Source organism: Saccopteryx leptura, chromosome 2 (assembly GCF_036850995.1).
Source record: "Saccopteryx leptura isolate mSacLep1 chromosome 2, mSacLep1_pri_phased_curated, whole genome shotgun sequence".
Classification (NCBI taxonomy): domain Eukaryota; kingdom Metazoa; phylum Chordata; class Mammalia; order Chiroptera; family Emballonuridae; genus Saccopteryx; species Saccopteryx leptura.
Genome location: NC_089504.1, coordinates 336,794,167 through 336,806,310, shown reverse-complemented (window position 1 = coordinate 336,806,310; position 12,144 = coordinate 336,794,167). Strand labels below are relative to the sequence as shown.

Genomic DNA, 12,144 nt, shown 5'->3' with positions numbered 1-12,144 from the left:
TGCCCAGGCACCCATGTGCAGCTTTGTGGGTGCTGGGGTGCCCAGCACCACAGACAACCAGGCTGGCCTTCCGAGTGGGGATTTGAGCGCTGCTGAGAGCAGGGCCTTTCAAGTCCAAACTCCACTCACTTCTCCTCCATGAGCTGCACACCTGTGGTCAGTAACCTCTCTGAGCCTCGGTTTCTCCCTCTGCAAATGGAACTGCCTCCAAGTCCTGTCATGAGGATAAAATGGGACGATGTGCATCTGAGTCTCACGTGTCCAGAAGTGGGGGGCACTTAGTGTTTAACCTCTGGCTGTCGCCAAGAGAGGCCAGCATTATTTAAGGGACACCAGGGTCAGCAGGTTGCTTCTTTTTCCTTTTTGCCTTGGCTGTACCTGATTTCCCAGAGGATTTGAGGCTCCAACAACTTGTCCCCAAGTCTATCCCAGACTGCTGCTTCCCTCCACCTGTGGCAGCCCCTCTTGTCTGGCATTGCCAGGCCGCCCCATCCCACCCGTCCCAGGGTCTGGGATCGGGTAGGTGCCGTCACAGTGATACCCTGTTGGTTTGTTATTTATTTATTTATTTTTGTATTTTTCTGAAGCTGGAAACGGGGAGAGACAGACTCCCGCATGTGCCTGACTGGGATCCACCCGGCACGCCCACCAGGGGCGACACTCTGTCCGCCTGGGGCAGAGGCCAAGGAGCCATCCCCAGTGCCTGGGCCATCCTTGCTCCAATGGAGCCTCGGCTGCGGGAGGGGAAGAGAGAGACAGAGAGGAAGGAGGGGGGGAGGGGTGGAGAAGCAGATGGGCGCTTCTCTTGTGTGCCCTGGCCGGGAATCGAACCCGGGACCTCCGCACGCCAGGCCGATGAAGGTCTAAAGGTCTTTGATTAAATCATAGGGGAACAAACTGTCCCACGACCCTTCCTGGGACTCAAGGCTTTTACCTCATCCTCCCCCCCACCTCCCCAGTACCTGCCCCTTCTCAGGCCCAGACCCAGCTGTTAGTCTCGAGCTATTTTCAGGATTTCCTAGTGGAGGTCAGATGCCGCTCAGCAGCTGCTCTTCCCCTGGTGTTGACACGAGACAGATTAAAGCACAGAGGGCGAGAGACAGTGGGTCCCAGGGAGGCTCGATCAGGCCTCTGTAAAAGGCACTGACTCTAAGGTGGTAGATGTCCTTGTCCTAGCCCCCAGGAGCTCCCTCTTGGCTGGGTGGAGACAGTAACATGTACACGCCTCCTCCGTAGTCCAGACGCTCCATATTCACACAGCACACCTGTGATCGATCCTCCCCAGGTTGCTGTGAGGAGCGAGTGTGGGCCGGTTTGCAGAGGCTCCGAGGCAAACCACAGCCAGCAGTTGACGGGACTCACGCCCAGTGCAGTCCGATCCTGGAGCCACGCGCTTTCCCTCCCACTCTGCCCAGTGGTCTCACATGGAGAAGCCTTGCAGCTCTGAGTTCAGAGACCCGGGGTCTGACCCCCACTGCACAGCATCCCAACTCTGTGACCTCAGGAAAGTCACCTGACTCTCCAAGCTGGTTCCTTGCCTCTGTACTAAGAGTCCTGGAGCTGCCTAACTCCCAGGCGTGGTTGTACGAAATGAGTGAGCTAATGCTCATGGGTGCGTTACAAGCTGCTGCTGAAACCCTGTTGCTGTCCGGTCTGCTGTTCCTGGAATAGGCTGGGCTTTCAAAAATCTGTTCCTCCAGACGGCGAGTTCTTTCTGCCCTTCGGCCTCGCCACCCTGTGGGCTGGCTGCAGGCTTCTCTCTGGAGGGTACCACCCCCTCAGCCCCCGTCCTTCCTCCCAGTCTAGCTCTTGTGCTTTTAATTTTTTTAATTTTGATTTGTTTGCATTGAAATACATCCATACATTCAAAATGCATGTAAAGATAGATACCTAAAAAGGTATTGATACAGAAAGGCCCTCCTACTCATGTCTCCTGTCCCCCTGTTCCCCCTGTAGGCTGATCTTGGTGTTACTTGTGTCCTCTAGAGATACTTTTATACAAGCAAGGACATAAAGTAGATTCTTCTGCCTCTTTTTCGTTGCCACACAAATACTACATCTATTATACACACTGTTCTATGCTTTGCCTTACTTTCCTGTTTAAACTGAGGCATAATTTATACAGAGCTAAGTACACAAACAAACGAACTTTTACGTACATATACACCTATATACGCCACCACACGGAGGGAGATTCAGAGCGTTCCCCAGAATGTGATCTTTAGCTCTTCCCAGGTGACAGCGCTACCACCCAGAGGTGACTGTTCACACCTGACATCATAAAGTAGTGTTTCTTTTACTTAAACTTTGTCTAAATGGAATCATATAGCATTGCACCTTACATTTTTCCCTGATAGCGTAATTTGGAGGTTATTCCATATTTGCTCAAAAAGAGCATCTTTGCCTTATTTTCCGGCTGCCTGGAACTCAGTTCCATGGACGGTTGTGCTTTCTCTGGTCTGTCGCTGGTACACCTAAACAGCATGGGGAATTTCCAGTCTTTCGCTGCTGCAAACATGCTGCACCCACTCACCTTATCTACACATCCTTTGACATCGCTGGGAGTATCTGTTACATCAAGTCCTGGGACTGGAATTGCTGGGTTAGGGGTTCTGCACACCTTGTCAGTTTGGTTGCTGTTGCTGGTGCTAGTTGTCTGCTCAAGAGCTGGCCTGAGTGACCATACCAGCTTTGGGATTTTGACAATGTTGACTTCATGGCTGGGAAATCTAGGGGGGCAGGGGCAGGAGGCAGTGGACCCTGGGTGTCCCTGTCCTCCCACGGAGAGGGTGCCTGCGGCTCTGGGTTGGAACTAAGCCTCTTGGTTTTCCTGGGCTGTTTGGGAACCCTTCTTTGTCCAGGCCTGGTCCTGGCCCATGTGAGCATTTCTATGTGACCACCCCCTGCAGGTTCTCCACCAAGTCCTGGCTGTCGCAGGTCTGCCACGTGTGCCAGAAGAGCATGATGTTCGGAGTGAAGTGCAAGCATTGCAGGTGACGGGCGGGGGGCGGGAGGGGAGCACGCCTCACACTTGTACTTTAGTAACAGTCCTGCTCCTCGATGACTGGCCTTAGGTCAGGTCAGAGTTCACTATTCATAATCCTGCTCAGTGCACCAAGGAGGGGCCAGCCCTCTCCAGGAAGATTAAGGAGGCATCAAGCAAAGCACTCCCAGGAGAAGGGACTATGTGAGATGGGCTTTAAAGGATGAAGAGAAGTTTGCCAGGTGGACCAAGAGGGGAAAGTGAGTTCCAGGCCCGGGGAGTATCTTGCGCAGAGATAGAGAGGAACTGTTCTGGAAACTGTAAGGAGACTGTTCTGGAAACTGTTCTAGAGACTATTCTGGACTATTCCAGAGACTGTTCTGGAAACTGTTCTAGAGACTATTCTGGATTATTCCAGAGACTATTCTGGAAACTGTAGGAGTTCTGAAATTAGCCTTATATTTTAGCACACAAGGGATAGGAAACGGGCAGGCAGTGGTAAAAACAGAGATGGCTCATAGTGCTTATAGAAGGAAAGAATACAGAGTGCACAAACCCAGCATTTTTTATAACATTGTGGTTTCTCACAGGAAAGGACAAGGATAGGGAATGGTGTGGTGTGAGCAGTCTGTCCCCCGCATTGCTGTGTGGTTTGGGGCAAGCTGCTTGCCCTTTGCGGCCCCATTTTTGTCATTTATACATCTAGGAAGATGATTCCAGGCCTCTGTCCATCAGGAGTGCTCCAAGAATCTGAAAGCACTTGGGTTTCCACGAGACTGTAGATCAGGGTCCCCCAAACTTTTTACACAGGGGGCCAGTTCACTGTCCCTCAGACCGTTGGAGGGCCGGACTATAAAAAAAACTATGAACAAATCCCTATGCACACTGCACATATCTTATTTTAAAGTAAAAAAAACAAAACAGGAACAAATACAATATTTAAAATAAAGAACAAGTAAATTTAAATCAACAAACTTACCAGTATTCCAATGGGAACTATGCTCCTCTCACTGACCACCAATGAAAGAGATGCCCCTTCCAAAAGTGCGGCGGGGGCTGGATAAATGGCCTCAGGGGGCCACATGCGGCCCGCGGGCCGTAGTTTGGGGACCCCTGCTGTAGGTGATAGGTCTCCTCCATGTCAGCTGGATAAATTGTACTTTCCTGATGACTCTCCTTACCACCGAGGAGATGCCAGAGCTTTCTCTCCAGTCTAGCTCTGCTGTGGCTTCCGGCCATTTGGCTTTCAATTGGGGACCTCCAGCTCCATTTCAAGTAATGCCTTTTATGTGGGGAGGGTGACTCCTGTGCCCAGCGCTGCAGTTGCAGTGTGAGGTCGGTGGTGCAGCGGTGGGCTCATTTGACGGGTGAGAATCCCAGCGCACAGTGCAGCAAGGCAAGACCAAAACGGGAACCCAGCCCTCCCCACTCCTGTCCAGGCCTGACCCTCCAGCCGCGGGGCTCATGCTGCACCCCTGGGGTATCCTTCGGTGGTGCAGGCAGTCTCCCGGAGTTTTCTGAACGTGGGGGGAGGGTCTTCTTTTTTCTAGAAAAAGGGAAACGTGTGACCACATGGGACAAGTTAAAATGGGGATAATCAAACCTGCTTTGCTCTGAGGACCGGGCAGACAACAGCGGGCATGTGGTAGTAGCTGCTAGCACTGCGTATTAACATCAGTTTTACGTTTCTGAGCTAATGTTGAGGACTTTGTGGAAATTGAGGCAGTCATGAGAGAGTTGCACGGGCCTTGCCCCAGGAACCCCTGTGGCTCTCCATGCACTGACCCCTGCCTTCTTTACCAGGTTGAAGTGTCATAACAAGTGTACAAAAGAAGCCCCTGCCTGTAGAATATCCTTCCTTCCAAGTGAGTATTCCGTCCTTTCCCGCCTCTGCTGTCTGAACTGCGGGCAAGTCTCTCCTGAGCTCAGTCTGTTCCCTGCTGATGGTTCTCCCCTCTTCAGTAGCCAGGATTCGGAGGACAGAATCTGTCCCTTCGGACATCAACAACCCAGTGGACAGAGCAGCTGCAGCTGAACCCCATTTTGGAACCCTCCCCAAAGCACTGACAAAGAAGGTAAGCTGGACAGTAGCCCGAGGGTCTGTTGCTCCTGCCGGGAGAACCCCCCACCCTGGGATTCCTCTCCGTAAAGCCTCCCGAGGGCGGAGGTCCAACGTGACTATGCAGTTGGATCTGTGGCCAGAGGCTGGCCTCCTGGGACCCTATCTTTAGCCATTTAGTAAACTTCACATTTATAGCTACATGCCTGTAATCACCCCCTTCCCTTTTTGAGCTAATATTTTATTGACTGTGAGTCAGGAACCTTTTCCATTGGATTCCTTTGACCCTCAGAGTAGTTCTGAGAGGCATGTGCTGATGCTACCTCCATTTGAGAGATGGGAAACTGAGCGCTGGGTCCCCTGTGAGTGATGGACAGGCCCAGCCCCTGAGCCTGCACCTTAGTCACGGTGCAACAAACGGCCCTTCAAAAGTAATACATAGAAGTGCCTTCTTTACATAACCTGGGATCAGGCTTCACTACGAATGCAAGCAGACCTGTCATGGGCCCTGTGCACAGGCGTGCGTGGTGTCTCTGAGGTACCCTTGCTGATGACTTCTGACAGCCACTCCTATCCTAGTGACCACAGAGTGGGTAGCCGCCCCTAAGCTGCTGTGGGTGTGACTGTGTTTCAAGTATGTTATATTCCAGCCCCCAACCAGGGCTTTACATCAACTTGCCTCCCTACTGAGGGGCCAGGTGACTGGCTGCTCTATGGCTCTGTCTCGTTCAGTGGCTCAGGCCCACCTGGGTAGATGTTTGGGCAGAGGGAAGAGGCAGGTGGTGTGGCCAGTTTAACAGTGGGGACCCTGAAGATAGAGCTTGGGGGGCTGCTCTGGGAGAGGCCGGGGCCAGCTGTTAGTTGTCCAACAAAGGAGGCCAGCTGCTCCAGACCTAATGTCTCTCCTGCCTCTCTCTATCCGGAGTCACGTTTTCCCTCTGATGATGGCATTCCCACCAGGAATGGAGAGGGGAGTGGAAAGAGGTTAGGATCCACAGTCCTGGGTTCGAGTCCTGACGGATTCACGTTTATTTTGTGGCTTAGAGTGAATTTATTTTCCTTTCTGAGCCTCAGTTTTCCTATTTTGTAAAGTGGGGGTAATCTTTATTCACAGGATGTTGTAAGGATAACAAGATAGTACTCATGACCTTGTCGGGAGCAGCACCGTCAGCCACCAGTGTCTGTCTTCCAGCCTGTTACAGATGGGTGCAGTGCCTCAGTGGGGTGCCAGGCCCCCTGATCTGCCACTCCCCATCTTGCCAGCCTTGTTTCTGCACCTCCCTCTCCAGCTACACGGAGTGCAGCCCCCTCCTCACATTGTTGGCACAGCCCTCACCCACCTCATGTCCATTCACACCTTGGCACGTGCATATCTGCACTTCTACCCACCTGGACACCCACCCCTCGCCCTCCTGTCAGTTCCCCAAACCCACTCAAGGTCCCTCCTCCACGAGCCCCTCCTTATCCAGAGCAGAACTGGGTCTCGTCTCAGAGCGGTGACTGGGTATCCGCCTTCCCATGTCCGGTATTGATGGCCACTATCAGAACACGAGGTTGCAGTTGCTGAGTTCTCCCTCGGCGCCGGGTGTTGTGCTCTGGGCCGTGTGTTTATCCCACTTATCTCACGAGCACCGTCCTGTCTCTCTGACCTTTTCTCTAGCTGCCCTCCCCCACTGTGCTCTGACAGGCTCTGTGCATTCCCGCCTCGGGGCTTCTGCGACCCTGAGACGTTCTTCCCAGCATCTAGGCCACTCAAATCCTCAGGGAAGCCTTGCCTGGACATGGCCTAAGGCCCAGGGCCCCTGGCTGCACCACTGCCTTCCCAGCGTTCCTCCCGGCCTGACATGGCTCGGTGCGGTCCCTGCTGGGAGCTCTGGGAGCAGGGGCACCAGGCACACAGCAGGCAGCAGGGAGATGCTTGTATTGAATGTTGAGTCAATGAACAGCCCCGTGAGACATCAGCCGGCCCCCACTTTGATAGCTGACTCACTGGCTCCGAAAGGTGGGGTGCTTAGTCCAGGGTCACGCAGGTGCTGTGTGGAGGAGCTGGATGCAAATGTGCCCCGTAGCCATGCCCCCTGGCCTGGCTGCCCGGCCCAGACGCGTAACTGGGGTGGGTTTCAGAGTCCACGGTGCATTCTACAGCTTTTAGGGTGTGCAGAAGAGAAGCCTGTTGAATTGAGCATGTAATTCAACTTGGCCTCACCTTTTTTTAAAATTGATTTTGAAAGAGAGGGAGAAAGAGAGAGAGAATGAAAAAAACCCATCGATTTGTTGTTCTGCTTATCCATGCATTCATTGGTTGACTCTTGTATGTGCCCTGACCAGGGATCCAATCTGCAACCTTGGCATATTGGGATGACACTCCAACCAACTGAGCTACCCAGCCAGGGCCAGCCCCAACTTTTTTGACCAAGGAATACCTCTCCCACCTGCTGATGTTTGGGTCGGGGAAACAATGGCCACATCAAATAGAATCAATCCCTCTATATCCCTTACTCAGGTGGTCCTTTGGCCTTGCTAGAGCCCAGACCACTGGGTAGCCTAGCTCACAGGTCAGCAGAAGAGAGGAGGGAGTACTATTAGGCACTTGCTGTGTACCTCATACTAAACAAATACTTGTTAAAGGCTGAATTTGATTCATTAAATAACCTTACTATGTGCTGGCCCAGGGCCAGGCACTGGGTGTCTAATGAGCAGGCATGGTCCCTGCCTACCCCTCACAGGACACCGTGGTGGGAGAGGCAGTGTTTGGAAACCCAGCCAAGATAACCTACAGTTAACAAACCATAAATCAGGTGCCCTGATGAAAAGTGCTGGGAGCTATGGAGGATGAAGAGGGGGAGCATGGTCACAGCCAGGGCTCAGGAAAGTATGTTTGAGCCGAAATAAGAGGAGCAGGAGTCCTCCTCTAGGGGGTGGGCACTGAGGTAAGGCTCTCCCTGTGCTATTCCTCGTTCAAATATTATTAGGCCTGACCAGGCGGTGGCGTAGTGGATAAAGCATCGAACTGGGATGTGGAGAACCCGGGTTCGAGACCCCGAGGTCGCCAGCTTGAGCGTGGGCTCATCTGGTTTGACCCAAGGTCGCTGGCTCCAGCAAGGGGTTACTCGGTCTGCTGAAGGCCCACAGTCAAGGCACATATGAGAAAGCAATCAATGAACAACTAAGGTGTCGCAATGCACAACGAAAAACTAATGATTGATGCTTCTCATCTCTCCGTTCCTGTCTGTCTGTCCCTGTCTATCCCTCTCTCTGACTCTCTCTGTCTCTGAAAAAAAAAAAAAAAAAAAGATAAAAAAAAATATTATTAGACCTGTAAAATCAGAATGCCCTGGGCTGACCTCTTTGTTTTCATATGGGGAAGGGAGGGTCCAGGCCAGGGTGTGGGAGGCAGGCTGGGCAGGGCAGGGGCAGGGCCTGCCCACTTCCCATGTCTCTGGTCCTGCAGGAGCACCCTCCAGCCATGAACCACCTGGACTCCAGCAGCAATCCGTCCTCCACCACGTCCTCCACACCCTCCTCACCGGCTCCCTTCCCAACGTCGTCCAACCCGTCTAGTGCCACTACGCCTCCCAACCCCTCCCCCGGCCAGCGGGACAGCAGGTTCAACTTCCCAGGTACCACACCTCCGGGCTTTTTGGGGCTCTTAGTTTGGGGGTTGCATGCCCCTTCTCAGCACACCCCAGCAGGCTCCAGGTCAAACAATACAGCCACTAAGAGCACTGGCGGAGAGCCGGGCCCTCGGCCAAGCTCAATTACATTACTGTTTTTAAATTTTATAAAAGCTCTGAGGTAGATGTTGTTATTACACCCATTTTATAGATGGGGACACTGAGGTTCAGAGAGAGAAAGTGGCTTGCCCCATGCTATATAAGCGATAGATAAGGATCAAAGCCAAGCCTGTCTGACATGAACCTTGTGTTCTTGACAAGTCCCCATGCTGCCCTCCTGCACACACCTGGCTTCTACTGGACAGGACTTGCTCGGGCCTTCTGAGCCCCCGGGAAGCATGGCAGGCAGCACAGGGAGCCAGGGCAGGTCTGGAAGGCCTGGGAGAGGGGATCCCGGCCTCTTGTCACTTACCTGCTCTTGAGATCTGGACAAGCTACTTAAACAGAAGTGTTTGTTCCATTTTCCATAAAACAGAGGCCCCATGTGTAGACGAGGACACTTGGGACCCAAAGGGGTGTGCGTGCTGGAGCAGACCAGACCAGAGCCGACCTCTGACTCGACCACAGTCCAGGCTGCCGTGGGATCTGTGGAACCAGGACCCCTCCTCTCGGCCAGGCCTGGGGCGTCCCACCTCCCCAGGGAGAGGGGCAAAGGCCATTTGTCCGTTTGAGGACTGAGCCTCGGCCGTGGCCTCCCTGGCAGCTCCTAGCAGCAGGTCTTGGCCGTTAGCATATTTCAGTTGGCAGCCTGGAGGAAGGAGGGCGGCTGGGATGCTCCAGTTTGCTCTCGGTCCAGCTCAGGTCCCACCTGTCGTTGGCCCCTGAGGCTCCAGGCCCCAGGAGGACAGGTACAGCTCTTCTGTGCCAAGGGACCCCCAGCTGGGGCCACTCGCAGCCAGCAGGAGGCCTGGCAGCCTCTCTGGGCCCACCTCAGCAGGGGCCTAGGGACTTACTTCACTGGAGATTTTGTAGGAGTCCTTTTTCTCTTTTGCTATCCCTTTACCTTAATACGCACATGGCTGGATATCTCCTGACGTTAGTGCACCATCCTGATTATACCCCTCCCCTTCCTGTGATTGAGCGATGACCTATTTGATTAACCTCCTCTTCCATTCTGCTTTGTCATTAATATGCTCTGAAACGGGGCCTTTTGCTAAACCTCCTAGTTTGGGTTTTTCTAAAATGAAGAGCCAGTTTGAAAAACAACAGCCACAGAGAAAGTCTTTTTTGTCATTTGAGCCAAAGCGTTTCAGCTTTCCCTGATGTCCCTAGGCTGGGCCCTCATTGTCCCCTGCACAGAGCCCTCACTCTCTCCAGGCTGTTATCTGTGCGGTCATGGCTGTCTCCGGGGCTGGGCTGGCCGGGCCAGGTGGTTAATCTGGGAAAGGCGCTTCTGCCATCCACCCGCTCCGCTGGGCAGGAGCATTTCGGCTTATCTTCAAGGATAAACCTGGGGGAAGGTTATTTATACCCCCTTTTACAGTACAACTGGAGAGATTAACCAACTTCTCAAGGTCCCAGAGCCTTGTAAGCGGCAGAACTGGGGTAAGAAGCACGATGTGTCAGAGTTCAGATCCCCAGCAAGTCCTTCCCATTTGTCCTTGAGAGGGGATTTCTTTTTTTTTTCTAGATAGTGAAGTTGATTTGCTGAAGCCTCAGCACCACTGTTAAATGTTTTCTGAATCATTGTTTTTTTTCCCCCATGTATTTTACCCTCCTGGGCTCGTGCAGATTTCACACAGAAGCACGAACTGCCAGAGCCCGGCGGCCGGGTGGCCGCAGAGACGGACTCTGAACCCCAGCCCTCCAGCGCAGGTCCCTTCACTTCTGGGGCCTCCTGCCAACACCTGTTTCCTCCCAGAAATTTTCCTCCTTCCTGCATGGGTCACCCTGTCTTGGCCCAGGCCCACCAACCCGAAACCGGTCCCCGCCTCCCAAGCCCATGCCGGTGACCCCTTCCCCTTCGCTTCATTTGCTGTCCTGTGTGTGACTCACCTCCTCTTCTGTTTAAAGCTGCCTACTTCATTCATCATAGACAGCAGTTTATCTTTCCAGGTGAGTCCTTTGCATGGTTCCATTAACTGCCCTTCGTCCTGGCCCCTCTGTCCAGCCCACCTGGGTGCCCACGTCCTGGGCACCTTGCAGGTGCTCGAGTCTCACACCGCCTGTTTTGAGAGCTGCCTCTCTTTTGAGGCTGGAAAAGGGGTAGGGTGAGTAGTAGCTTTCACAGGGGGCAGTGCCTTCCTGGAAGGGACCTTGACATCCATCCTGTCTAGCCTCTTGCACAGAGACTGCAGGCAACTTGCCCAGAGTCACACAGCCAGGAGGTGGCAGAAACTCAGTTTGCATAATAAGGGGAGAAGACTTTTTGCTGGTGCTTTATGAGCATCTGGCATATCTTCCTCTGCACAATGATGAGGAAACTGCTACTCTATTTTACAGATGGGAAAGGCATCTATTTTACAGTTTGGGAAGGCCTGCAGGCTTCATTTACTCCAGTGGTAGTCAACCTGGTCCCTACCGCCCACTAGTGGGCGTTCTAGCTTTCATGGTGGGCTGTAGCGGAGCAACCAAAGTAGAAGTAAAAAGATACGATAGAATTAACTATAGTAAGTTGTTTTATAAAGATTTATTCTGCCAAACTTAGTGAAAATCTGACATAAAGTACTTGGTAAGTAATTATTATATGCTTTAACTTGCTGTAACTCTGCTTTATAAATTTTATAAAGTAAAGTTACTTCCCTACTTTATAAATCACCATTACTGTGGAACTGGTGGACGGTTAGAAAATTTTACTACTAATAGATACATAAGTGGGAGGTAGGTATAAAAAGGTTGACTACCCCTGATTTACTCATTGGGCTTTACCTTCCAGAGCCTTGTCGCATAGCACCATCTGGTGGCCATTTGTTGGAAATGCTTCCTTAGTGCAGAAAGTTTAAAGGAAGGATTTTTTTTGTTTTTGTTTTTGTTTTTAGAGTGGGGGACAGATAGGGACAGACAGACAAGAAGGGAGAGAGATGAGAAGCATCAACTCATAGTTGCGTCACCTTAGTTGCTCATTGATTGCTTTCTCGTATGTGTCTTGACTGGTGGGCTCCAATGGAGTCAGGGACCCCTTGCTTAAGCCAGTGACCCTGTGCTCAAGCCGGATGAGCCTGTGCTCAAGCTGGCGACCTTGGGTTTCGAACCTGGGTTCAGTGTCCCAGGCTGAGGCCCTAATCACTGCGCCACCACCTGGTCAGGCTAACGGAAGAACTCTTAATTCAGTAAGATAATCTCATTGATTCCCTTCCACAGAAATTGTTTTGTGCACCTACTGCATGCTAGTCTTTGCATTTGACCATATGCCTGCCCCTAAGTCATTTATGTGATTAGTTATTTGTCCAGCTGAAAGTAACAAGCATTATTATAAGTAATCTGCAACT

General features: G+C 52.2%; 1 protein-coding gene across 4 annotated transcripts in view; it reads left to right on the top strand.

The window, feature by feature from the left end:
* Positions 1-12,144, top strand: part of KSR1 (kinase suppressor of ras 1) — a 164,191-nt gene that overhangs the window by 125,141 nt on the left and 26,906 nt on the right. For 3 of the 4 annotated variants that reach the window (XM_066363751.1, XM_066363752.1, XM_066363749.1), the window contains 5 exons: positions 2,910-2,993; positions 4,787-4,848; positions 4,946-5,058; positions 8,494-8,662; positions 10,730-10,771. In XM_066363751.1, the coding sequence (XP_066219848.1) occupies positions 2,910-2,993; positions 4,787-4,848; positions 4,946-5,058; positions 8,494-8,662; positions 10,730-10,771 (470 nt within the window). The remainder of the gene's footprint in view (positions 1-2,909; positions 2,994-4,786; positions 4,849-4,945; positions 5,059-8,493; positions 8,663-10,729; positions 10,772-12,144) is intronic. The other variant, XM_066363750.1, reaches the window with a different exon arrangement.